Consider the following 27,264-nt stretch of genomic DNA (forward strand, 5'->3'; position numbering starts at 1 on the left):
GTACTTTCTTCACACTAGGCATGTGGGAGTTACGTATGCTTTGCGCGAGGAATAAATAACAGTCAAAGGAATTATAAAATAATTAGAGTGCAGAATGTTATTTGGTCTTTAAAAGTGCCATGATTAGGAGAGAGATGGTGTTTTGGTATCTGTTTAGATGTTGGTCTGAGTGACAGTCAGTAGGTGGCAAAAGTGTAAGAGGAAAAATCCGAGCTGAAATTAATGAATTTTAAGTGAGTTTTGTGGGGGGAAGAAAAAAAATCAGCAACTGCACCTGCATTTGAAAGGATATGTAATTTACATCTGACTAGAGGATGATGAGCATATTTGTAAGGTCAGCTCTTGCAAGGCTCTGAGCACCTTAGAGAGAGCTGAGATTCCTTCAATAGGAGACTGAAGGTACTTGATTCCTTCCAGAAGGATGAGTTTGTAAACAGTAGTGAATTTTTCTATATCCTGTTGCAACATATTTGATACCTAGCAATGTATTGTTCTGCATCTAAGTAGAGCTTAAGCCTGGTGTTTTCCTTTCCAAAAATACTGACTGAAGACTTTGAAGAACCAAGGAAAAGGGGAATAAAATTAATTGGCTGAGAACAGACTTAAAGGATTTTTAAACCACATATTTGCATGTTTATCCATGCAACGATGAAAGGAAAAAGACCAAAACTGCCTCTATATATTAGAAGGATGTAACATGCACAGGAAAAAGTGTTCTTTGGAAAGATTAAATGGAACTGTAAGCATAACCTACACCAGGAGAAGCTTGTGGGCAATGACATTTATTAGAACAGGCACAGTTCCCACAAGAGAAGTAATGGAAGCTGAATCGCTTTGAGACTTGTAAAAGTGAATTGGCCAGTGGATGGAAAGGAATTCATAGTGAGTGGACTTTTTGTCGTACAAAAATATATTTTTCTCTTTTATGTTGCTGTCTTCTGTTTTCTGGACCAGATAGACAAAATAAGATGAAAACATTTGTCAAGGTCTTTGCAGTGGTTTTTTTTTAACCCATGCTGGATGCCTGCCAGCTGTTATTTGGGTACTTCCTTCTGTGGGCTCTGCTCTTCTGTGTACTTGCTATCCAAAACCAACACCCCTCTCCAAGTTCCTGCTGGCACTTATTCCAGCACAGTGCCTGAGATCCGTTCCCTGAAACAACCTCCACTCTGGTCTACTGCCAGTCCATGCATCGTGAGGATGCTTAAACCCATCCAATTGCATTGCCTCACCCACCATCCGTGTTTGGCCATGCAGCACAGCCAAACAATCCTCACCACTTACCAGGGAATTCGCAGCTGCAGTACCTGTAGCCTCTTCTCCAGCTTTGAGAAAGAAAGTAGCACCATCGCTCTTCCAGAGGGAAGGTTAGACACCCAATGGGATGTTACATGGTGACTGAAGGGAAGAAAGCAATTAATTGCCTAATTCTGTTAGGGAGGGGAAAAAAAAAAAAAGAAAAAAAAAAGATGGTAACTGCATAGCAGGGACAGAGAGAATGAAGAAAGAATAGGATACACATACATGGAGGAAAGAAGGACAGTGCCTCAAAGACAAAAGCCTTTTAAGATGACTAGCACCTTCACCTTTGATGTTATTCTCTAGGTACCTAAATGGCATAGTTATTGGTGTAAAGTGGGGCATGGAGGGCACTGGACTCCAGCCCAAGGCAATTTTCAATCTGGTTCATCAAGGTATGTCTGAGGAGCAATTTTCTTTGCTTTAGAACATGCAATTTCAAATAGTGTGCCCAGGAGAAAGCATGCACCACTCCTCCCACCAAGATTTATTTCTGCTGTTCACACTGTTTTACTGCCTCTGCAGATTGCATTCTCTGGACTGCTTAGAAACCATCAGCTGAGGGTTCTTTTCACCCACCTAGCCCTGGAGGTTCAAACATTCCTTTATGTTTTAGAACTATATTTTTTTTCTAGCACACTTATTAAGAAACCGGAGAGTTTTTCTAACAAATTTTCACAGAGCAAACAGGTTCCCTATTTTCTGTAGTAATGAATTGGTCTCCACTCAGGAAAGCTTGTAAAACTTTATCTAGCCACTTGCCCAAATCCAACATCACACAGTTTTATACCTATAGAAGTGCAAGGATGACATTTCAGCTGCAGAATAGTGGTCTTAAAACATGATCCATACTCAGATACAATTCAAGAAGCCATCAATTCCATGAAAAATATTTCCTTAAAAAGAATAAAATGCTGGTTCTTGCTAAGAGGTACAGGTAAAAGAAGAGCTCTTAGAATCCAGGAGAGTGGAAAAAATGTCACTCCTGGGCTTGAAATAGCCACTGAAATGGGTCTGTAAGTGCATCATTTCAGGAAACTGATGGGAAACTAACACAGCACCTGCAAAGGTGCGAGATCCAGTGCCCGTCTGTCTTCCAGTGAGCAAACTGTTCCAAGTAACTTATTTCCTGGAATTTTATCATATAAAGCCAAAAGCTCCTGAAGACACAAAGTAATATCTTACAGTTGGTTTATGCCTTTCCTTTTAGGAGGATCATAAAGCATTCATTCTCAAAAAAATGCCGTGTAAAGACACCAAAAGATTTAACTCAGGTGAGGGGGAGGTAGAAGACAGCTGATAAATGGCATCCAGCACTGTTACCAAACATTTCAGGACAGGAACGTAGAACAGCATAGGCAGCTGAATACCACAGTGGTGTGAAAGCTGAAAGGCCATCTTACTCAACCAAATAAAATTATTTGCTTTGATTACTCTGAGTATGTATATATACTTTTGATATACTGTGAGTATAGCCTCAGTGATAAGACCTGGCAGGAAGTGTCATAGGGTCTTTCATAGCCAGTAGTGGAAAGGTCTATTTTTACATTTCTAAGGCAAAAAAATCCTTTTTGATGTACCACACCCCAGCACTATCCTGAGTCACACCGACGCAGACATGGGAGAAAGCAACCTCCGCTTAATCCCCGGCAGTATCTCTACATGCTCTTTGCCCTTCCCTTCTTCAAGTGCCATACCCATTCTACTTAGCCCATCTGGTCTCACGGGATTGCCTTAGGAGGAGATATATCAGCAGACAAGTGTGCTTTAGGATGCTAATGCAATAATTACTGGCTTAATCATCAAAGTGAATAAGCAATTTACCAACAGTCCCTTTCAGCACTGTGCACTGTTACCATTTAAATACAGATTTTTGTAATGTACCGTAATTAGATACTGCACATGAGAAAGTTTTAAAAGTAAACCAGTAAAAGTGAAAATGACTGCTGTGAGATGAGCACAGGACCCAAGTTCATTCTTCTCACAACAGAAAATGTCAGTGATCTGGTATGTGGAAACTTTCTTCCAAACCAGTACTGACCCAGTGGCCCCAGCACAGGCAGAACGGGAAATGTCCTGTGAAACAAGTTCTCTTCTGCATAGGGAATATTCTATTTTGGCAAAGTGGCATGGCTAATATTTTTAGAAATTCCAGTGCAAATAGCTTCATTTCAATTTCTTAAATTTCTTCTGAAGTTTCAATTGGGCTTACTCGTTTCACTGCCTGCTCTAGCAGTATATACTGCATAGCTGAGTATACTGAAATGTTATTCCAGTTCTTCCCATTTCATATGCACATTCAACTGTGTGCATGCAGTGGCAAATACCAGTTTCTTCAAGTACACGGGTATCTGCCTGTGTAAGCCAGGAGACAATTGGAAAATACAAAATAGATGAGTATCACGTAAACACGGTTCATCTCACAACTACAGGACACGCATACAATAGAATCTTCACACCTGCATAACTGACAGCTTTTATTACCTTAGCCAAGCCTAACCCAGACCGTGCTTTAGTTATATGTCAGAAAGCTTCAAAATGAGATCTAGAGGGGAAAAGAGAGGAAAGGCAACACTTGCATAGTTAAAACACAGGATCAAATCTGCTGGCTCGGCACCGTGCAGGTCTGACCACAAGCTCTCACAGCCCTCAGCCTTCCATAGCCTTGGCTGCTGTACTGGATTTTTCCCTTTTGTTGAAGGTTCGCTTTAGTAGTCAGCTCAGCAAAACAGAACACAAAAGATATAAAATTACCTTATAATATTTACAAAGAGCAGCTTTTTTAATAACTTTTTGATTAGTTCAGAAATTATTATAAGAATCACTTTAGAGCCATGAAAGAGGTTTTAAAGTTGCTCTTTTCACTGTTCTTGGGCATTTCTTAATGTCTATCAAGGCTATAAACTTCTCAAAAGAAAAAGAAATCCCTTGACATTGAAGACTACAAATCTCATCTGTCAGTCTGACAAAGCATATGCACAGAGAAATCCATTGGGTCCCTATCACAAGGTGTTTGGATTGCTCCATAGTTTCTGAACACTAGTATGTTGAGCTAGAAAAGTGATTCCTTTTGAAGGATGGGACCATTATGTGTTTCTAGCTCACAGAGAGTGGATTATCCATTGTCCTTAATGCATTTCAACAAGAACAACTACTTTTCTGTTAAAGTGCTTAGAATTGAATGCCCATCGTAATGACCTTCAAATTGAACTAGAGTTTTAAGATTTTCCCAATAAGTTCCTCAGAATCTGCTGAACAGCTTTTAACTCCACCCATCCTTTGTCCCTTTCTATATGGCAGCTTCTAGACTCCATTTTGTGTCATGAATACCCACAGGTCTTTTTCCACAGAACAAAGAGAGGCCATCGTGATTATCATCTCTTAATAAAGCAAAATTCTGTGGGGATGATTTAGTAATCCTAATTGATTAACCCATAATCCATTTTCCACTCGATTCATTCTTACTGTAATATTAACGATTTTCTCAGTCTTGAGCAAGTCAAACTGCACTGGTCAGCCTCTCAGTCCATTCTGCAATCATTTGCCATTCAGAATGTACTCCTGTATTTTTCAAGATAGGTGAACTTTTTGCCTGCTTACTAAGTGGAATCCAAACTGCAGACTGCATGTTTCATCACCATTTTCCCTTCTCCCATTACAATTATACTGGATCACTGATGTATTTAGCTCAAATGGTCTTAGCTCTTTGTAAGGCTGAAAGAGATAAACACATGGGGTCGCAGGAAAACATAAAAAAGAGCCTGTTTTGCTCCAGTGAACTCTGGAACTTCAAGCTGGTGTCTTACCTCTGAGGAATCTGTGCACATGGTTCATAACCTTAGACTATATGGAGTACTAGGCTATGATTTAGTAGCAGTCTTCCACATTATTCTTACAAAGAAAAGGTAAATTTGCTGCTTATGTAACATGTTTCATGGAGCTCTGCTCCATGGTAGCTTACTGCATTCAGGCTCTTATCTTCCCACAGGCACTTATGACAGAAGAGGTCACACCAAGGGAAGGGGGATAAAGGTGAGAGCCAAGTACTTTCAAGCAGTTACCTGCATTGTAGATGCCTAAAGACATTCCTGTACACGCACAGGTGCACCTCAGATGTTGCTCAAACATTGCTAGTGCTGTAATAGCTGCAATCTTGTAAAGCAGTTCTTGCTTCTAACTTTGGCTGCTATTTAGCGTAGATGGAAACTGCATCTGCAGTGTTAAAACTAAATTCTCCACTGCAAAGTTACAAGAATGTTCTTGCAACGTGTTGTGACTCCTGACTAACTCAACTCCCGTGCTTTTACTGCAGCAGTTTCAGGCACGCAGCCTTTTGCCATGGCCAGTTGAACAGTCTTCTCAAAAGACCGGCTGTGTTTTGCCTACCTACCCTCACTGCAGTTTTGTTTTGATATTGGATTGTTTTTCACCACCTCTTCTGAAGTCTTGCCTCTGTGCTTCTTCCCAGCATGGGATGCATTTTCCAGGGGGATTTAGTTATAACAGAGATAATCTGAACTGCAAAATTTTTTGCAAATGAAAGATAAAGTCTCTGAGACTACTTGAGTGAGCTAGAAAAATAAATGAATGAGATAGTGGGGACAAAAGTGAAACACCTACTTAACTGAAACCTCATTTCAGTCTTTTTCTCCAGTTAATTAAGTATTGAGGAAAATGGATGCAGAAAGCACATTTTAAAGCAATCAAGTACTGCCAGAAATCAAACCAGCAATTTGAAAAGAGAACAACACTGCTTTCTGCCATCTGACAAAATAAGATATTTGACAGGGAACAAGATGTGCAGTACTGGTTAATTGAGAGGCAAGGAGAAGAATAATCATAGCTACATTACTGCATTTATAGAAGTATCTCCAGTGTACCACAGGGACAATGCGAATTTGTGGAATCCTCCTGCCTGCTACAGCAAGCCAGCAATCACTTACATTCCCATCAACATTTTTACAATGTACCTTTGGCAGCAATGCAGAAATAGCAACTGTGGTGGCTGAAACCAGGAGACTTGCCTTTAAAACAACTATAAAATCCCACACTTTCCTCTGCTGGTGACGATACAGGATAAGAAACAAGTGGGGAAGAAATCTTCATTAACGCTTGCTCTCTTTTGTTAGAGCTCCTCAGAGCACAGTACAACCCTTTACCAGTTCACGGGGTATGGAATATGGCTATTCCAGCATCAGTCCTATAACAGGTTAGGTTGACTGTGTGTTTTTTCTAAGTGTCAGCTTTAGAGGAAAGACAAGACTTTAGTTTTCCCACTTTTTGGTTCTAAGCTGTAGCCAAACACAGTGTGAACTCTATCCATGAACTTATCTACATTTTGGAAGCTCTGACAGAACTTTCAAGGCTATATTCTCTTTCCTGCAGTTGATTCACTAACCTTCCATTTTTTCCATGTCATTTTAGCACATTAAAATGATGCTTACAACACAGGCAGCATGCTGCTGTCTCAAAGAAGCCAGCAATGGGCATCAAGACACCTGAACAAACCAATCATTTGGTACCTTTTGCATTCATACTAAAAACACTATGTAAAGGGATGTGCAGTTAGTGGGAGATTCTTATTTAGATTCCTTGATATAAACCAATACTTCCACGTGTAACAGCCTGACTCAGCAGAAGATTTGTTGATCTGAAGATAATATCAGAAGCCAGACACCAAACACTTAAATAAAAAGAGAGGTAAAAAAGCAGCTAACCAAGTTAAACAAGCAGTTAAGCAAGTAGAACATCTGGGAATCACAAAACAGAGTCTTTCCCTCTGTAATTGCTCACAAGAAATTGACAAGAAAAAAAATCCAAAAGGATGAAGTATCAGTCATCTCCATTACTACTTTTAGCCACCATGATTTGAATCTAAGTTTATTAAAAAGGATCCAAACCATGCTCCTCAGGAGAACTAAAATCTTCAATCGGTCAGTGCCAGACAATGACTAAAGCCACACATACCTTTAAATATCAATAGTACTGAAAACAGATTATTTTTCAGCACAGGGTCAAAAGAACACAAAGGAATATTTCCCTTTCTCTACAGTGAAAAAATCAAAGCAGTCCCCAACCAGAGTAATTTCCCACTCCAGTTTTGCCTCTTAAAAAAAAAAAAAAAAAAAAAAAAAAATCAGTAATGTGATGTAGATACACAGACTTTGTGAAAAAGGCAATCTTCCTTCACAATATCAAATGCATTTACACTGTATTTCATGTGGTACTCAGCAGGCCTTCTAAATAAAGGAACCCTGAAACACCATCCAGTACTAAGAAGATTCTCACGAAGCTTTCATCTGTTTAATTTATGAAGCATAGTAGCAGAAAAGCAAAATACAGAAAGCTGTTGATTTTTTTGTGCACCCATCCATCATCAGTGCATTCACCCAAGTATTTCAACAGCTGAATCGTCAGTAGAGATCATGATTTGTCTGCTGTTAAAAAAGCTTCCAGGAAGACAAATAAAACAATGCAAAAAGCTAAGCAGATTTAGCTATTTTATAGCTACATCCTGTTTTTCTAAGTTCCATATAGTTTCTGAATTCTACACTGAAATAAGTGCTTGGGTGTGCCTATGTGTGTCAGAGAATATGCACACCACGTACATGTGACAGAGAAGATATGCCTATCTCCTGTCACTAGAACTACAGACATATTAGTCCATATTTTAAGCAAATCCACAATATTGCTTTTGAATACTGCTATTGCAATCTGCTTTCACAGTAGTCCACCATGTATTCAGTTGTCAACATCTTTAAGAAGTTCAAACAGCTGTTTTCAATTACTGTTTTCTGCAGGGAATTACTGGCAGCCTTTTGTAATTTGTGGCTATTTAGGATAAGGTAGCAAAAGCAGAGGAAAGTGGAGTCATTTTAAGGGTTAGACAGCAGAAAGCTCAAACAGCAGGAACAAGAATCAGACAGCTGAAACCAGTTCTGGGACAAATTTGAAGTGTTCTCACCACAGAGGTGGCACCTGGGCCATGGAGTGACAGACACTACTTTCCCTACTGCATAGAGTGTTTACATTGTTCAGCTATGTTTCCCTGTCTAAAAGGAACTCATTTGCAATGTACAGTACAAAGAAAATCCCCATTAGATGCATGTTGCAGTTTTCTCTGTCATCACCTTCAAGGTTTTAGGGCACTATAGGATGATTGTCCAATACACATGACTGAGACGAGACAGAATTGGATTCACCACAGCTCTGCCTGGTATTTTGCTTCCTCTATTTAAGGTATATTAGTTTGCATCAATTGTAGGGCACATCAACAAAATTAGTAAGCTGGATAGCAAGAATGTGTTTCTTCTTTCAGCTCCATCCTTCCCTCCCACCAGTCCTTACGGGACTGGCAGACTCTTACGAGTGATCCTGCTGTGAGCCAACAAACATTAGCGATGGCAGCACTGTACCCAAGAGTGGAACTGCAATGCAATCCAGAGCACCTTCTGGAAGCTGATGCTTAAGAAAGTAGCACAGGCATGTTCACTAAGCGGCATTTCTCCTACCAAGGATTAATTTTTAAAAATTTTGTACAGTGGTAGTTGTTTAGAGCGTGGCTACGTCATGGGAAGCGCACGGCTGTCTCAGGCCTGCCACTGCTTTGCTGCTCCTGTGCTCAAGGCATGAGGAACCCCTGATCATCTCTGCAGCTGAGTGGGCTCCAGAAGTCAGGGCAGGATCTGACCTGAAAGCATTTTAAATTCTGATATATGAGAGATCAGTTCAACCATTGGCCCTTAATAATAATCCTCAAAGACCAGCAGCCAAACAAATCTCCTTTCATGTTTTCCTATCGTTACTAGGTAAAAAGGAGAAGAATAGTTCAAAGCCTGAAGAAAGAGCTGAACCTCACAAACCAACCAGACCCTTCCATCAGCCGTAAGGGTGCACGGCAGAAGGACGCCAGCATTCCTGCAACATGTTTTTAACTTATAACTTGGGGCATTTCAGAGAGCATTCAAAATTAATTAGGGCAGTAAACTAGATTTTACACCAATTACAATGTAAACCTTGGGCAAACAGAAAAATGAAGAAGAGATCCAGCTAATGTATCTTCCTGTGATGTAACACATATCACTATGGCAACAATCAGGTTAGCATGCTAAGATCACCAAAGACATTTTCACAGGGACTTTCACAATCAGAATAGAAGGCCAGATACAAGCATCCTTTCATTTGTTACAGATAGCTGACGCTGACAAAACACATCCTATGCAATCCTCTTACTAGGAATTCTGATAAGGCTTTTTGATTTTCTTCCTACTGCATGCTTGATTTAGGTTGGAAATTAAGTTTTCGATACAGCTTTCAAAAGCCTACATGAAGTGTGACCTGAAGTCTCATCAGTTTGCAATGGAATGTAGAATATTAAGTCCTATTTTCAAGTGATTTAGGTATTAATCTAAGTAACTTAAGATCTTTAGAAAATCTTAACCTATATTAGCTCATATGCTAAGAAGCTAAGATTAGCTAGTACTACAATATGTACTAGTTACTGAAAAATAACAGGCATTGTAATCTTTCAAAACACAAATATTTCACACTTAAAGAAATCTAAAGGCTCATAAAATACAAACATGGCCAAGTAGGAAAATATGTACTTACTAAAGCCTCAAACCTTTCTTTTAGTGATGATATTTACTTACTTCGTTATAACATAGTTGTTTAAATTTGTCTGGTTAAGATTAGACAGCTTTCTAAAGATAGATGTTTTTTCCACACTCTTCTCCAAGTGGGACACTTTTCAAGGCATCAGATTAAAATAGAAAACAATGATTGGGATAAATAAAACATACCAGTTTTGTTTTGATTTTTTTTCTATTGTCCGCTACCAACACATTTTCACACCCATGCTTCTACCTCAAGAGAGTTCATTTTTTTAAAAAATTGCTACAATTCCACACGTGATCCCTAAATAATTTGAAGATACAAAACCTTATCTGAAATAATTTAACTTTTAGGAGCAGCTTTGTTGGTATACTGACAGAAGATGAGGCAATCAAAATGCATCCTTTAAGATGGGCCTCTTCCAGTGTCCCTGGAAGATGCCTTTAGGCATAGTGCCACAAAGATTGTTTTAATTACCTACTACTTAAGTTAACAAACAACTAGAGACATTTAAGAAAAAGCCACAGGATCTACTGATCGGACCCCAACCATAGGTATATCTAGTTACTGAAGAATATCTTGTATACAAAGTTTTTGTTCGTTTGAGCTATATGGAATATTTTGGTTTGTCATATTCTATTAGACTTGAGATAAATGCTGAATTTCTTTAAAGGTTTTTCAGTTAGACTGATGAGTAGATTATTTGTTCTCAAAACCTGCATTCTAACAGACAAATCTGTGAGCAAGACAGAATAATGGTGTATATGTACACATAAATAGAGAAATACACTCTGCTTTGTAAAACTAAACTTCAAGTAGAATCTTACCTTTGTATCATTAGAGAAGCACTTGTTAAATTTTCAAAGTTCAACTTGGAATAAAAGTATTGTCATTTATTTTAAGATAAGGAATCTTTTTCAAGGAGTAGAAAACATTATTACCCACTTTTGTTGAAAGGAGAAACAACATCCTTCTGATAAAAGAACAATGTGAAAATTCCTCTCTGCTGTACAACTTGGAGTCTTAGGGCACTACTGCTCATGCACAGGAGCTTGATTTTCCTAATATCTGGCCTGGGTAGGCAAGCATAAGCAATATGAATTATTGGAAAGTCATTTCTGTTCAGTTGGATAATGACTGATTTAACTGATGTCACCCTTTTGCACAGAATTGCTCTGCCCAACTGAGCAAGCCCAATTAGACATTTAAAATCCACAAGTGCAAGCTTGTTGTGATGAGCTTATTTGTAATGAATCATTCTGAATTCAAGTGCACTATCATGAACTAGAGTTATTTTTCTTATATTGATGATACCAGAATCTTAAATGCTATTTCCAGGTGAGTTACCTTCTTTTGGGATCTCAAATAGGATTTTTCTTGAAAAGGGGCTAACTCAGGGTATTTTATGCAGATATTTCTTGACACCTGACCATTTCTCCAACACATCCACTCTCATTACATCAGGCGCAAGTCTGCAACGGCTTTCATATAAAGTGACGCATTTGAGGCCAAGCATTGTCAGGGTGAAGGGTGACCTGCAGAGAATCAGCAGACAGCCATTATCAGTAGAGCACGCACAGTTTCTTGTTATGGTGTTCCTTCTGGCCAGGTATGTAGCGCCCACCCCAGCTTGCTGAGGATCAACTGGCTGGCCAAGGGCCATTTTGCAGAGGTGAAGATTAACGTTGTAAGACCTTCAGCTACGGTCAAAGCCAGTGCACACTGAGAAGTACAAAGAGATGGATTGGCAGGTGCTTAGTTTCAGGGAAAACAAACAGTCCTCTCTGGGCTTGTTCGGATCAGGTCTCATCGCCCTTTGCACAATGTTATTGCATATGGAAGAAGGCATACCGAGACACAGTGCACTGGACCCATGTACTGGATGTATCTTACATCTGGTTTTATATTTGGTTTTGCACTTACAAAAGAAGTCACTGCTTCATTTTGAATCATCCAATAGCGTTTGCCTCATTTTTTCCTGGAACCTAAAATTTTTAGAGATACTTAGGTGAGTTGAGTTTCCGTTTGTAAATCAACCTTTGGTACACAGAAAAAATGGCAACAATGAACTACATGGCAACATGTAGTCCACTTTTTCCATGGTTTAATTTTTGAACATATTTATGAAGAATTATTTACAGAAAATTCTACAGAAGATCAATTATATCTGTTCCTTCATTATCATTCCACAAGTTTGAGTGACTATTGGTATTAGCATATATTCAGGAACAAGCTCTGCAGAACCCATATACCGTTAATCACCGGAAAAGAGAAAATGGTGCCCTCCATATAGTTCTGATATTTATTTCACAAACTGGTTTTTGATTGTCAGTTATTCTGAGTTGTGATTAAGTCCACACAGATTTACTGCACCTTACAATTTTCTTTTTGCTCATCTTGCTCAGGTAGTCCTTGTTCATTTAGAGAATTTTTGGCTTTGTTCATCATACAACTCTCCCTAGTATTACCAGAGACAGTTTTTGTGGATTGCTTATACAGGCAAAGTGGTGACCTTGAAGTAGATTTCATTGCTGGAAAAGCTGTTACTGCTTGGGACTGCTGTTCATCATTTACCTGTAACACAAACGAAAATGTCCTATTTTACTGGTAACGGAAAACCATATTAACTTTCTGCAGTGGGTCAAAAGACTCACTGCAAAAGACTAAATATTGGGAATTTGCAAAAAACATATACATACATATTGAAAATGGAAAAAAAAATATTTTGAAGACATTTATCAGTTTGAATATACAATACAGTGAGACTTGATATCAATCGTTTTGGTGTGGTATAAAATGGATTATCTGCTACACAGCTGGCAAGCTATTTGCTAGGAGCAGAAAAAAGCTAAACCAGGAAGAGACAGTACTTTTAATCTGTTTACTAAGGTACCAGGTATTGTGTACTGTTTCATTTTTCCTGTACATATTCTGCAAACATTAAACATAGTTGTCACTTTTTTTGCTGACATCTGGACAGAAACCACTGCTTTCACATTTTAACTGAGGTGCAAAGCACTCAATTTAAATTCTACATTAAATTCACATAGGAAAGTAAATAAATTTGCAAGTGAATATGACAGAGCACATTTTAAACACCTTGAGAAATTTGCAACAGTTTGAAACTGGGTGTCTGAAATGAAGTACATATAAGCACCTGTCAAAGAGAAGGAAACAAGGCTTATTTCACTTTTAAAATAAGACTCACCATTTACTGTATTAATATAAAGCATGAAACAATATGTTTTGGTGGTTTCAACAAACAATGAAATTATATTATGAGCAATTCCTCCAGAAATTCCCAGATGTACATCATCTTGAAATAAAACAAACATATATCCAGCAACAATCAAGAGAGAAGGCACAAATTCCTGGAACTGATGACTCCTGTATATTTACACTTGGGGGAAAACACAACCCTGAAATCTTAATTTTACAGTTGAAAGTAAGGAGTAGCCTGTCCTTAGACCTAGACAATACAAGCTTAGACAGAGAGAAGGACTGTCTGGGAATTCCCCTCCCTAGCTGAATTAAAAACAATTTATTACTGATTACTTGTTATTTTCTGTAACCTTGACTATGGTCAGCGAGAGCCTACAACAAGCTTACACCATGCTGGCACATGATTACTACGCAACTTTCTGCAGCCAAGGCTTCCTTTCTTTTTTTGCACTACTGAGTTTCTTTACAAGCAACACCCTTCACGTGTTTCTAAAGTTACAGGAAAACATACATAAATGAGTGTAAAATAAAATTTATTAGCATCACTTAATGAAATAGTAATAAAACACAGACCCTCCAGGCAATGACTGTAAGCAGCAGCAATTTTTGGCAAGTAGGGTAATTAACCCTTGAGACAACATACACTAATTCAGTGGATTCACTCTCACTTCAAAATACAGATTTCCTATTGCTATAGCTCAAAACAAATTATGGCTCTGATCTGACTCATGTACCCAATGGTGTTTTCTGGCCTCAAAACCTATACATTCACTAAACTATGTAGCTCTTGCCTTTACTTACTTTTGGTATCTTGCCAACATACTTTGTGCTAACACAAAAGAACTGCATTTAAAAAAAACAAAAACAAAAACCATCCCCCCGCCAAAAACCCCCAACAAACCACAAAAGTTGTACTCTTGCTTTACAGCTTCACTTTTGGCTGTGTGGCAGACTCCACTGATTGCCAAGAGAATGCTTTTGTGTAACCTGGCAAACTGGAAGAATTTTTATCTACTGGCATATTTCTATGTAGCCTTCATGTAAAGAATATCAATATATAATAACTATTCTCTTATTGCTCAGCTTGAGATAGCACAGTTAAAAACTTTGAAGATTTCAGGCAACAAAAGGTTTATTTCTGTCCTAAAGCTGGAACAATTTTCTATAATCTGCAAAGCATTTGCATCAGTTTAGAAAGAACGCCTTATTCTGATGTACTGTGAAACATTCAGCAGTGTGTGGTATTACTGAAAACACATGCAAAGTTAATGTAAACTTCAGTTACCAAACTTGTTTTAATAAAAATGAGCTTTCAAAACCTAACTCTAGTATTTATTTGTTTTGATAACCTTAAAATCTGGTAAGCACTAACATTAAAGTCTAGTTTCTTTACCTTCTAAATGTTCCTTATTTACATGTTTAATAGCCTCTCAAATATCTGTAGTTATTTTATAGCATCTCTAATCTGGAATTGCAAGAAAAGTTGTTAGCAGAAAAATTTAAGCCTCAACTCAGACTCCCAGTGGTTACTTCTTTTGCTGTTTACTTTTTCTGAAACCTGAGAAACCACAGTATGAAGAATATCTGCTCTTCAGTATCCATTATAAGAAACTGAAAATATACCTATATTTAATTGACATTTCTCAGTGGGTTTCCCTGTGAAATCACAAATTACATCACAGGAACAATTTGCAGATTGCTAGCATGGTCAAGACTTCTGTCACGTTTTAGTGATTGAGTATTTACGATCTTATCTTCACCGTATTGCTGTGAAATATAAAGAATGATCATATGTCCTCAAACATACTTGGCAAGATGAATACATTTAGTGAACGTATTCGTTTTCCCCATGGCTTTAACACCCAGATAATTTTTTTTTTAAGTTACCTTTTGTGGTTTGCTGCCACCAGGTGTCGAACAGGAGCGCTCACCGAGATTATCTGGTCTGCATTTTTGTACATCTTGTGTAGGCAAAGGCAATTTCTCACTTCGGGAAGCCAGATGGGGACTGGTTCTTAGATTTAGGGTTGTTCTACGTAAAATGTAAGGGCTAACCTTTCCAGTGGGAATATCAGCAAACCCTGAAAAATAAACAGCTTGTATTAAAAAAAGCTAAGTAAGTTACACTTTCTTAAATGTATCTTCTCTTTTTTCCAAAATGAGGATAAAAATAACTGATTAAGATAAATAATTTGTTCTATTGAAGAAAATGGATCAAAAATATTGCTGAACAGATGTTGTGTATTCCAAAATTCATATGCAAGCCCTGGAAACCACAGACAAGGTACAACAGTAATTCTATAGCAAAGTTTTTCAAACAAGTGTTTCATCATCTTCTTTACAGTTGCATTATTATCTGGAGCATAATTTCAGTCTGAAAACATGCACTGGTTTTGCTAGAATTCAGTCAGAACACAATAACATGACATTATATTCTTGATTTTTCATGTTTTACTCTGCACAGAACTATAGAGTTAGAGATTGCCTATTATTTCTTGTTCCAGTTTTGGCTGGGATAGAGCTAATTTTCTTTCTAGTAGCTGGTATAGCATTATGTTTTGGATTTAGTATGAGAAGAATGTTGATAACACACTGATGGTTTTAGTTGTTGCTAAGTAGTGTTTAGACTAAGTCAAGGATTCTTCAGCTTCTCATGCCCAGCCAGCAAGAAGGCTGGAGGGGCACAAGAAGTTGGGAGGGGACACAGCCAGGACAGCTGACCCAAACTGGCCAATAGGGTATTCCATACCATGTGATGTCATGCCCAGTACACAAACTGGGGGGAGTTGGCCAGGTTGGGGGCGCAGATCACTGCTTGCAAACTAACTGGGCATCGGTCAGCAAGCGGTGAGCAGTTGCATTGTGCATCATTTGTTTTGTATATTCCAATTCTTTTATTATTATTATTATTGTTATTTTTCTAATTATTATTTTCATTACTATTTTCTTCCTTTCTGTCCCATTAAACTGTTCTTATCTCAACCCAAGAGTTTTACTACACCTCCCCCCCCAATTCTCTCCCCCATCCCATTGGGTGGGGGGGAAGTGAGTGAGCAGCTGCGTGGTGCTTAGTTGCTGGCTGGGGTTAAACCACAACATCTCTCTATTTAGCCTAGAAGTCAACATTAACTGGCACATATGTCCTCAGAACAGGTGTATTTCCAGAAAAATAATAATGCTGGTAAGAAAGTGGAATGCAAATAATGTGTAGACTTAGAAATCCTGACTTCTGGGAGTGATCACTGAAGTTGAGGCAATTCAGTATCTCTATGACTTGTCCTTTAATGACTGCAATTGCATTTATTATAAAGGGTTACTTAATAGGTAGTTGAATGTACAACGTATTTTTCAAGCCCTGATTTGTGCAATCTTCTCAGTTACTTTCTACTACACTGAATCCTTGTATGAAATATCAGACTACCTAATTTCTTTGCATTCATAGTAGAATAAAACTGAACTGTCATGAAGATGGTAATATATTACTGCTGCGTGCAAGACAGTTTCAACTCAGGGAATTTTAATCTATTCAATGTATTGCCAACTATATAGTATATAGTGGGGAAGTATAACACACTTTCAATTACTGGTATCGAAAGAACTAAAAGCACACAAATAAGCAAACATTTGGGGAAAACACCTCGGCTTCCCTCCAGACACCTTTGCTCCCCAGTTTCTGGTCTCCAATTGCCTCGCCGCATGCTACACTGAGGTGACAGGAGCGCAGGAGATGGGGGTCAGGTCCTGCTCCTTGTTTTTAACTCAGTTGCTCAGGCATGGAGGAACCCACTGGCTGTAGTCCCTCTAGGGTCATACCTCCTGCTCAGTCTCCTCTCAGCCTGCCCTGGGCCCCCCCCAGCTCCTGCCCCTGCTCAGGCCACCACCACCCCCCTCAGCCCCATGCCCTGGTCAGTCTGATACTTTCCTTCAGCATTACTCCTGTACCTCCAGCCCCGGCATTGGTTTTCCTTCACCTCAGCATTTGCCACCCCTTCTTACTCATGTTTCCACAGAGACATGACAAACACTTCTGACTGGTTCTGTTTTGGCATAGGGTTTTGTCCTTTGGAGCCATGGGGCAGCCCTAACCTCCTTCCTCAGAGTACCCCTGCAGCCCTCACCACCAACCACTTGCCAGTCAGACCCTGCATAGCTATTAACAGCCTCTTTGACCTCATAAGGAGTAATACCGAAGGAACAGTGAGGCTATGGAGGAAGCTAACACGACTCCACCACAGCACAGTACACTAGCACTCCAATCTTGTGGCCTTTAAGATTAGATTCACTCCACATCTATTCTCTTGTAAGTTTCAGTGAATGGTTCAAATAATGCTTTTAAATTACTAGAGCAAGTCTTCTGTCAGCAAAATGTTGTTGCTGTACATATCATATGCTTAGCCTCTAATACATGCATCGTGAGGAACTACAAAGTTGTGATTGCCAGGTCCATTTAACTCTTATCAGAATGGTAGTTAGAAAACCAACATAAATGTATTATGCTGGTCTAACACCACAGCTCCACAAACACTAACTTGGCACTAACTAGCACATCTCCCATTGACTACTTTCACCTTCCATCAGTGTCACCAAAAATGTTTGCATAGTCACCTACTCACCCAGAGTAAAACTAATACAGCAAAACAAAAGAGAAAAAAAAAACTACCTGCTATGCTCAGAGAATGTTTGCCTTTATAAAACATTATAAGTACCTTTTTTCACTACTTCTGGAAGCCCATCTGGCTTACCGTCTGTGTTCTCCTGATCAAACAGATTTTGACAGATATCATCCTTCCTGGTTTTTTTGGATAAAGTCTCTGGCACAGGGGATCTTGGTTCTCCATTATCTTTCCCGTTGTCTTCGTATCTCTGCCTTTTACTTGAAAGCTTAGTAGTATCTTCATCTGACCTCATGTCTTTGACAGACTGATTGCTCACTGGTAATAAGTTATCCAAATTCAGCAAAGGAGTACTGACAGCATCACTTGTTGGCTGTTTCAGCTGAGCACTCAACAAATTGACTTGTGTTTTTAGCATCTCATTTGCTTCCTCTAGTTTATAATATTTAACAATTAGAGAGCAATATTTCTCCAAGTTCTCATTTGCTTCTCTGGTTTTCACTTCCGTAGATTCCTGTAATTCTTCCAGTTTTAACTTAATTTCTTCTGTAACGGCATTCTCATCAGCACCTTTCAAAGCAAAATATCATTATTCATATAACTGACATAAAAATTGCATATACAGGAATTTATAATTAATTAAAAGATGTGTGACCATTGCATTATACATAATCTGTAACTGTGCAACTGTAAAAAAATAAGCGACAGCATATAACAAAATCAGTAATATGTCAGACATAATAATGTATTTACTAAATAGAGAACAAACATGCAAAATTTGAAAAGAATCCTTGACCATGGACAAACATTTTCCCTGTCATTTTGTAACTTATGAAAGAACAAAACATGAGAATCAGAGGGGAAAGCTGGCTGGAAAATGATAAAAGAACTTATACACAAGCTTTAGTTATTAAGAAAAAACACTCCCCTTCTTTCTTAAGTCACTTTTAACCACAAAAATGTAATATTTAAAATATATATTCAGAATCCAGAGTTGCCTCTGACACTTTAAAAGAAAGAAGATGAACTAGTTTTTCAAAATGTTTGATGCATTTGCAGTTGGTTTTTTTTTTTTTTTACTAGTTAAGAATCATGCTCTGTATTAGAGCTGCATATGCAATAGACATTTTAGGGAAAAAAAGTTTTACAAACTAATGCACCGCAAAGAAAACATTAAGATTGAATCTAAATTCAGTCACCTTCTTTCTTATACTTTGACATACTTAGATTTTTCTTCTTTAATAGATTGTCACGTTCAACTAGCTGTTTCTGCAACATTTCCTTTTCCTGTTCCATCTGCTTACAGGATTTCATCCACAGCTGCACTTTACTGTGGGCAAATTCATTTTCCTTCTTCAGTTGAACTATAATGTTAATATTATCAGCCTACAAAATGAGAAATGTAGTTATTACACCAGAAACATAATTCTTCCATTTAAACATTACAATGTCAAATGGAAGCTCAACTGTTATGCAATATTAGCTGTGGAGCATGGTTGTAATGTATACTTGTTTGCTTGTTTCCATACAACCTCATAGCAGCTCTTTTACTGCAGGAAACATGAAAGTCCTCTTACTAGATGGGTACATACAGGTGATTAACTCAATAGAAAAACAAGAATTCAAATACCAATAAGGGAGACTTATTCTCTTCAGACATACCAACAAATTATGAATGTTATTACTGATGTCAAAACTAGCACCCTACCTATGAGAAGGCTGTATGAACTCTGAGGCAGTAGTCCTTTTTCCATCTGTTATCACTTCATTGACGTGGCATAAGAAAGTGCTCCCTTCCAGGTAACAGATTTCAAATCAATACTCTAAATTTTAAAGTGCTCTCTCCTAGTCTGAGTCCCCTTTATTCCTCTTTTTGTCCCTAATGCATCTTATTACCACAGAGGCAACATAACCCAAGCCTGCTTTGCACTCTAAGTTCCAGCTCAAAAATACTATTCTGAGCAGCAGAAGATCACTCCTTTCCACCCATTTCCACTCTCCTGGGCTGCTCCCTGCTCATCTGGTCTGGTACCAACCTGTGTGCAAATACCACGCAGTGAGCACAGCTGGAAGCCTTGTAGGCTACATTTGCACTACCACGGGTACTTTTTCTGTCACTGGCACATATCCTACAGTAATATATCATTGGACTGCTGGTATTAAACAAATTAACACCACAGTGGAGGACCCTTGGAATAAAGAACTGTTGAGCAAGATGAATGTATTGCAATTCAGTGTTTACTTGCAAGTAAATTGAATTGACTATGTTTCTTCAAGGATGCATTTAGAGATACTCATTCCCGAAGTGGGGGTACAGAGATGGAGCCAGCAATCAATTGCAGACAGAAACAGCATACACACACAGAAAAAAAAAAAGTAGATGAGAAAAATGCAGGGGAAATTAATACAGAAATTCAGTTATATGGACAGTTAAACTTCACCTGTGCTACTAGAAAGCAAACCAAGCATATCTAGAACTGTTCTCAGCTGTAGTTGTTCACAGTATGTGGAGCTCATATTCTATCACCACTGAGAACAGTTCTGTCGTATAGAGAATTACACTAGTTAATAACTGTAATGAGAATTCTATATAAAATGGAATTGATAAACTCTCAAGAATCAAGAGCAATGTATCAAGACTAATGCTTAAGAGAGAACATGGTATCTTTTATCATCAAAGTAATTCACGAACAGAAAATAGAGGCACTGCAAAGTCTCTTTGAGTGTATTCTAACCACGTTATAACCCAGCTGCATTGTTCAGTGTAGACAATAGACTGCTGTGTTTAGTATCACATAAACCAATTTTAGGTGATCTCAGTGTGGTGTACGTAACAGAATTTTTCTAATGTAGATCAATAATAACAATGTTTCCTCTGCTCTATAGTCTCATTAGTGAAACAAAGGCTGTATCAAAGTCAAGCCAAAGCTCTGGAGTACCGGTTCCCAACCCTACATTTATTTTTCCCAATCCTACATTCATTTTACTACACAGTGCCTTGGGTCTCACATAGTTGACAATGCTAGCATATTTTTTTTCGTACCTTAGTTTTTAGGAGCTCTCCTAGGCTTTGATTAGCTTCTTTAAGGGAATTACTTAGTTCTTCTTTATTTGACTTCAAATGCTCAATTTCCAATTTTTGTGAGCTGATAAAGTGCTCCAGCAAATTCATCTTATCTTGACAGGCCTCAATTTCTACTTCATTCTAAAGAAAGAAAATGTGCCTAATTACTAGGATACTAAAATGACATTGAGTCGTATTTTAAAGATGTACTTAAGAGCATATCACAGCCCACAGGAATGCCACAGCAAATTTGCTTGGTATGTTTTGAGGAGTTTAAAACTGAAAGAGCAATTTGTCTCAAGTATATATTTTGAATACCAGAATCTTGCCTATAAGAACTCTGCAATTAGAAAGCCCTTATATTTTACTATAACTTGCTCTTAAATTTACTTTATATTCACAAGAATGAAAATTATTAAGAAATAATGATAGTAAATTATTTGCCTGTGTCCTACCGGCCTCAAGTACATATTCATAGACAGATATTTCTGCAGAAAAGATAACGGGTCTTTGTATACAGCATGGATCACATGCATTTCCAACAAATTTGCTGTTACATCCTAAAATGGTTAATCTTTCTTCCCCATTCCTACCAAAACAACCATTTCCTGGACTAAAACATACTGTTGCTTTCCCTTTTTTCAAATGCATAGCCCTAGGTAAATTATATGTACACTTAACACTTACTGAGTTCGGGAGTAAATTCAGCTTTCACTGCTTGCTATATGGCAGAAAGTTAATTTAACACTTACTGAGTTCCAAGGTAAGTATATATAGTTTGGAAATATTGTTAGCAAAGACAATTGCTTTTGCAATAGAATCAGCAACATTTTGTAAAATACACAGAATTTAATTAAAAATTCATAGCACCATCCTTCCCATTTTCTGTTTTACCTTTTGTTTTGCTTCTGTCAGAGCATCCTGATGCTCTTTCTCTGCTTGAAGTAGTCTCTCTTTGTATTCTGCTATTTCTTTTTTAATTTCACTTTCTTTTTCTTGTAGTTCTTTTTGGACCATCTCCAAACTCTTAGTCAGTTCATTTTTTTCTGACACAGTTAGGTGCAACTGAATCTGTAAAAAGTAACAGCACTTTCTTTAGTATTTAGAATTTTCTCAATGAAGAAACAGTCAACCCATTAAACTATTTGACTTTACATCTGAAAAGGCTTTGAATTTCCAAAACCAACTTGATAAGAAAAGAGTATTTAACAGTGGCTAAACACACTGTAATCAAAGAATGGAACATCTGAATACAAAAGGCAGGGTAGGAGGCCAAGGAGGGTCTTCTAAAAAGAAACATTGTGATCTGAGGGGTATGCCAAGTGCAAGTTTGCAACACTGTTAAATCAAGCAGCACTGCCAAAATCAAAGCTTAACCTCTCCAAACATTGTTCCCTCTGAGAGTGACCTGAGAGGCTAAGGGCCACTTCCATCATCTTCTTTAAGATGAAAACTTTCTAAGCATTTTCATTTTGGTCCACTTTTATAACTGTACTTTTTGGACAGCTGGCCTGTATTTCCGTACAGGATTTCTGAAAGTTGCAGAAATCTCTTTTCTTTTCCCACTCAAAATCCTCAACGCCACAACAAAAACAGCCCCTGGGTGTAAAATTTTGCAAATAATGTTAGTAGGTCAGAAGACCGCTGAAGCTGGTTTAAAGACATAATATTGTTCACAAATAAGACCTACAGCTGTCTAGATGGTAAAACAGCCTCTAAGAAAAATATGAGCAAATTAAATACTCTGAAACTGTTTCTTCCTTGACTTTGTCCTGAAAGTACTTTAACGCTACTGAAACACTGAAAGTAGTTTAGTTTTAAAACAAACCTGAGAAATGTTACCTTTTTTTATCTAACATCCTCGGTGTGATGATTGAATGCCTGTAGTAGAGACAATTTCTTGGCACTGAAAGATTTCTAGATACTCACCTGTGGCCTTTATGCCAAGAAAACACAGTTTCAATAGAAGGAAGAGGGAAAAACTATTAACTAATCATTCTATCTCAGAAGAGAGCATTACATTTTTTGAAATTTGGAAGCAAGAACCTCTGATATTGTACATGAGCACAGCTCCTTGACCAGCCTCCACACATTTATTGTACTTGAGCATCTGGCCTTGAACACAGAAATACTACACACAGAGTAACTAACTTTGTTCTTTTCTGAGTGTTCTTGAATAAGTTGTATTTTTTCAGCAAGCTTGTTTCTTTCTGTGGTAAATTCTTCTTGTAATTTGGAAATCTTCTGTTCAGTATCACTTAGCTTGACTTGCAGCTCAGTATGACTTTCAGTCAGTTCATTTACCTGAAATTAAATTTTCCAGAATTATTTTGAATACATGTGTCATGACCTCCAAAGAATTTTCTCACACGCAACAAGCAATTTATAAGATGGGTTATTTTATTCCCATAGCTGGTCCAGCTCCAAGCAAGAGTCACAACAGGCTGACGCTGTTTTCACATGGCGTCCAATTGTTGTTTCACTTTCTTTTGAGCTCCCAAAGTACTTATTCTTGATATAAAAACTCACTCACACAGTACTAATTTTTCTTTCCTCTTTTTCTTCTAGAGGAAAGGGGAAACTATCCTGCATTATTTGATTACTTAAACTTCTACGCCTACTTTCAAGCAACCTTCCCATTCATCCCACACAAAACAATGTCGTGCTCTCCAGCTCTGTAACTTCAATGAAAACTTATGATTGCATTGAAAACATAATTTTAAAAATAGGATGCTTACTGTAAAAGTCTGAGGTTAAAGTTATTTTAAGATATAATTTATTAAGGAAGTGGTAAGCCCAGAGGACACTTTATCCTCATTCCTAAAAAGGCAACTCTACCCTCACGGAAATGGTGTTACCTTTTTACATAAAGTGCTCTTTTCACAAAGTGTAGATTCCAGTTCCTTCTCAAGATCCTTATAAGACAGTTTTAGAACATTCAGGATATCCGGAAAGGTTTCATTATCAGAAAAATGTTCCTCCTTCAGCTTCAACTCAGCAATCAAATTCCACAGCTTTTTTTTTTCCTGGTGCCAACATTCATGCTCATGTTGCATGTGTGTCAATTGTAAAGACAGCTCCTCTGTTTCTTTCACCTGCTTTTGAAGAGTATCATTTTCCTGCACCTTTTCATCGAGTTTTTGTTTATAATCCATCAATTCTTGAACAAGTATTTCCCTCGTTTGATCCAATTTGATATTTTCATTTTTTACTTCCTGACATTCCTGTAATAGTATCGTTTTTTCTTGCTCAAGACAAGCCACCTGATTAATCAAGACTAGCTCTTTTGCTTTAGCATCTGCTTCCTCTTTGCAAGAAAACTCTAACTTCTCACTTATACTTTTGAGCTCAGACTTCAGCAACACCACAGTATTTTCAAACTCATCCTTGATTTGCATCTTTTCTTCCTCCTTTTCTTCTAACAGTTTTACTGTAGCCAAATTCGAAGACTCTAATTCAAAGATTCTTTCTTGCTTTTCTTTTAAATCTTTAGCCAAACACTCTTTTTGTGAGGTGAGGACATCAATTTGTAAGTTAAAACATTTCAGCTTTTCAGTCATCTCTTCCATCTCCATTGTTAAAGTTTCTGCTTCTGCTTTAGCAGCCTCTGACTGAATAATTGCTTCTTCCAGATTTTTCTCTGACATCTCCAATTCTCTTTCAAGCCTCTCTATTTTATCCAGAAGAGAGTCAGCTTTCCGTTCACTCTCTTTCAGCTTTTCAGCAATGTGGTGTTTTTTCTTCTCATCAGATTCAATTTTTACTTTCAGCTTCTCAATTCCATATCGCATTTGGTCTACTTCTTTCTGCGCTGAGCTGAGTCTAGCAGCAAGTTCACCTTTTTCCATTAACAAGCCTTCCAAAGATCTGGAAAGTTTTGAATTTTCCATTTCTGACAAACTTAATTTATTCTGCATCATTTCCAACTGTCTTACAATCAGGTCTTTCTCTGTCTTCAATTCTGCTGCTTCGTTTTGGAGTTTTCCTTTTTCTAAGGTGAAAGACACAGCTTCATTTTCCAAACTTTGCAGCTTCTGCAGAAGATCATCTTTTTCATTTGATAATTGATTTACATCAGATTTTGCAGTCTCAGTCAGGTTTGTTTGTGTCCTCGCTTCACTGTCTAACCTTCTAATAAATTCAGTAGAATCCACCTTAGTTGACTCTAGCTCTTTTAATTTCTCTTGTAGCTTCTGATACTTCTGATCCAGTTCTTTTTTATTTTCAGATAAAATACTCAGTTCTTGGCCAATATGGTTTCTCTCAGCTATGACTGAAACAAGGTGCTCTTGAAAGCTAGAAATATTTTTCAGGTTAACTTCCCTCTCCCTTTCTAACTGCTGACATTTTACCTGAAGCATTTCAATATCACGTTCTGTGAACAAGGCATGGTTCTCCATATTAACCTGCTCAGATTTTAGACTCCTCTGTTCATTTTCAGCTGCAAGACATTGTTCATGAAAATCTCTATTGGTCATTTCTACATCATCCAATGTGTCTGCTGCATTAGACAATCTAACTTTATATATCTCCAGCTCAGGCTTTATGTTCTCAGGTTCTTTTTCTAATGAGACTACTCTAAGAGATAACTGCTGCTTATTGACAGAGACCGATTCCATTTTTTCCTTTTTGTCACAGTTTTCTTCCTTAACAACTACACTAGCTCCCTCTAGTTCTGCAAAAGCTGAGCTCTTCGGAGTTAGTTGTACATCCTGAAAGTTCAGGTCTGAGTTTAATTGCTCAACTTTCATTAGTAAATCAACATATTTATGACTTTCTTCTGTCTCATAAATCAGCTTCGAATTTTCAGCAGTCTGTTGTTTTGCCTCCTTCTGAAGAGTTTTGGTGGTTATTTGATTTTCATAGAAATTCCCTGCACTCAGAAATGTACTACTGTTGGAAAATGACAATGCACTGGCATGGTCTGAAGGGATGGTTATTTTTCCTGACATATTTCTACACTCATGTTCTCCAGAAATCTTCTCAGTATAATCTTCCATTAATCTTGCTTCAGCGGTCTCAGTTACATTTTCACACACAGAGATATCTCCTACAGGCATTTTCTCAACAGGGATTAGTTTAGGTTTATTGCTTTTCAGTGCTGCGTTTTCAATAGGCACTCCCAATTGACAAGGACTATTGTTTTCTTGTTCGGTGTTCTGCAAGGGTTAAGAATCAATCCATTAAAAAAAGGAAAAGAAAAAGAATACATACAAGAAAAAAACAAGGTGAGTTTTAAAAGTTTTCTTAAACTAGTAAAGTGCCTCCTCTTATGTGAAATAAATAGATAGCAACCTTCTCTACTTCAGAATCTGCTTTCTTATGGAAAGGATCTACCCTTATTTACACACACATGCATCTTTGTCCAAAAGGTTTTAAGGATACTGAGGGAGAAATTTCAGCCAAATTTACTGAAAGACTAAGTGCAAAGATATCACATGCCTCCATATTTTGGGAAAATAGGTGTCTACGTGACAAAGTGGAAAATTATTAGTATCACTAATGGGGGAAAGGTTTACTGCTCACCTTCTATAAGACACCAGAGAATCTTCAAGGGACACAAGCCCAAATCCTCAAACAACTCCTTTTCCAAATTACCACTGCCTGTCAGAGCTGGCTTACATTTGGCACCATCTCATGCTCTCATTTGAAACAATAAAAATGAGTAACTTCTAAACTTGAGGACTCCAAAAAAGAACTGGGTCTGAAGGCAGCACCTGAATGATCTGTATTGAGTACTTCATCTTAAAAAAGCTCCAGCTATGTATGGTAAGGAACAGTACTTCTTTCTTCAGGTGTCTATGTATCAGTGTGGATGCTCTATGTGAATTGCAAGCAACATATACAAGTGAAAGATTTTCTTCTCTGCAAGGAACAGTTGCTCAGTATTGCACAGCTGGCCAAAATGTAGAGCTTCAAGATGCTCTGACTGTGAGAGCAGTGTTAAACTTTAACTTCCGAGTCTATGTTGACTGGGCACTGGAGGCCACCTGCACAGGACTTAATGGTCAAAACTGGAATTCTCACAATGCAGAAAATGCACCTGTTAGATTTATTTTTAAGGGGAATTAATCTAATACACTGTATGAAAGATTTAAACTGGTTTTCCTCCATTCTGAGTGAAGTTTTGATTCTGCAACTCCTTACAAGCAGCAAAATCTAGTTCACTTCCTAGATGCCATCTACAGCGCTGAAAAAAAAGACAGAGCCGACTCCCAAATTTCTTGTTCCCTTAGCTATTTCGAAGGAATTCAGGCTGAACTGAAAAGTAATTGTTCTGCTACCAGCTCGTTCTGTTCTGCTGTTCATGGTACTGAAAGGAATTAGAGGTGTGGAAGCAGTCCTAGTTTGCTTGTCGTGTGGAGGGACATGGGAAGCGTGTGCGTCTTTAACTGACTTGTGTTAAATCAGAGATCTAAGCTTGTAAGCACAGTACAGATACATACAGTGCAT

At 37.9% G+C, this 27,264-nt stretch overlaps 1 protein-coding gene and 1 pseudogene across 4 annotated transcripts in view; one reads left to right on the forward strand and one right to left on the reverse strand.

Annotated features, from left to right (window-relative positions):
- Nucleotides 1-9,349, forward strand: part of LOC138688568 (spermatogenesis-associated protein 7 homolog) — a 55,378-nt pseudogene extending 46,029 nt beyond the window's left edge.
- A 2,650-nt stretch (nt 9,350-11,999) lies between these two features.
- The window catches only part of CENPF (centromere protein F), a 43,446-nt gene continuing 28,181 nt past the window's right edge, over nt 12,000-27,264 (reverse strand). For 3 of the 4 annotated variants that reach the window (XM_069800142.1, XM_069800143.1, XM_069800145.1), the window contains 8 exons: nt 23,670-25,970; nt 22,963-23,115; nt 21,706-21,882; nt 20,791-20,952; nt 18,947-19,133; nt 17,841-18,317; nt 15,022-15,215; nt 12,000-12,486 (listed from right to left, as the gene is read on the reverse strand). In XM_069800142.1, coding sequence (XP_069656243.1) covers nt 12,277-12,486; nt 15,022-15,215; nt 17,841-18,317; nt 18,947-19,133; nt 20,791-20,952; nt 21,706-21,882; nt 22,963-23,115; nt 23,670-25,970 — 3,861 coding nt within the window. In that variant the 3' untranslated portion in view covers nt 12,000-12,276. The remainder of the gene's footprint in view (nt 12,487-15,021; nt 15,216-17,840; nt 18,318-18,946; nt 19,134-20,790; nt 20,953-21,705; nt 21,883-22,962; nt 23,116-23,669; nt 25,971-27,264) is intronic. The other variant, XM_069800144.1, reaches the window with a different exon arrangement.

Source organism: Haliaeetus albicilla, chromosome 13 (genome assembly GCF_947461875.1).
Source record: "Haliaeetus albicilla chromosome 13, bHalAlb1.1, whole genome shotgun sequence".
Taxonomy (NCBI): domain Eukaryota; kingdom Metazoa; phylum Chordata; class Aves; order Accipitriformes; family Accipitridae; genus Haliaeetus; species Haliaeetus albicilla.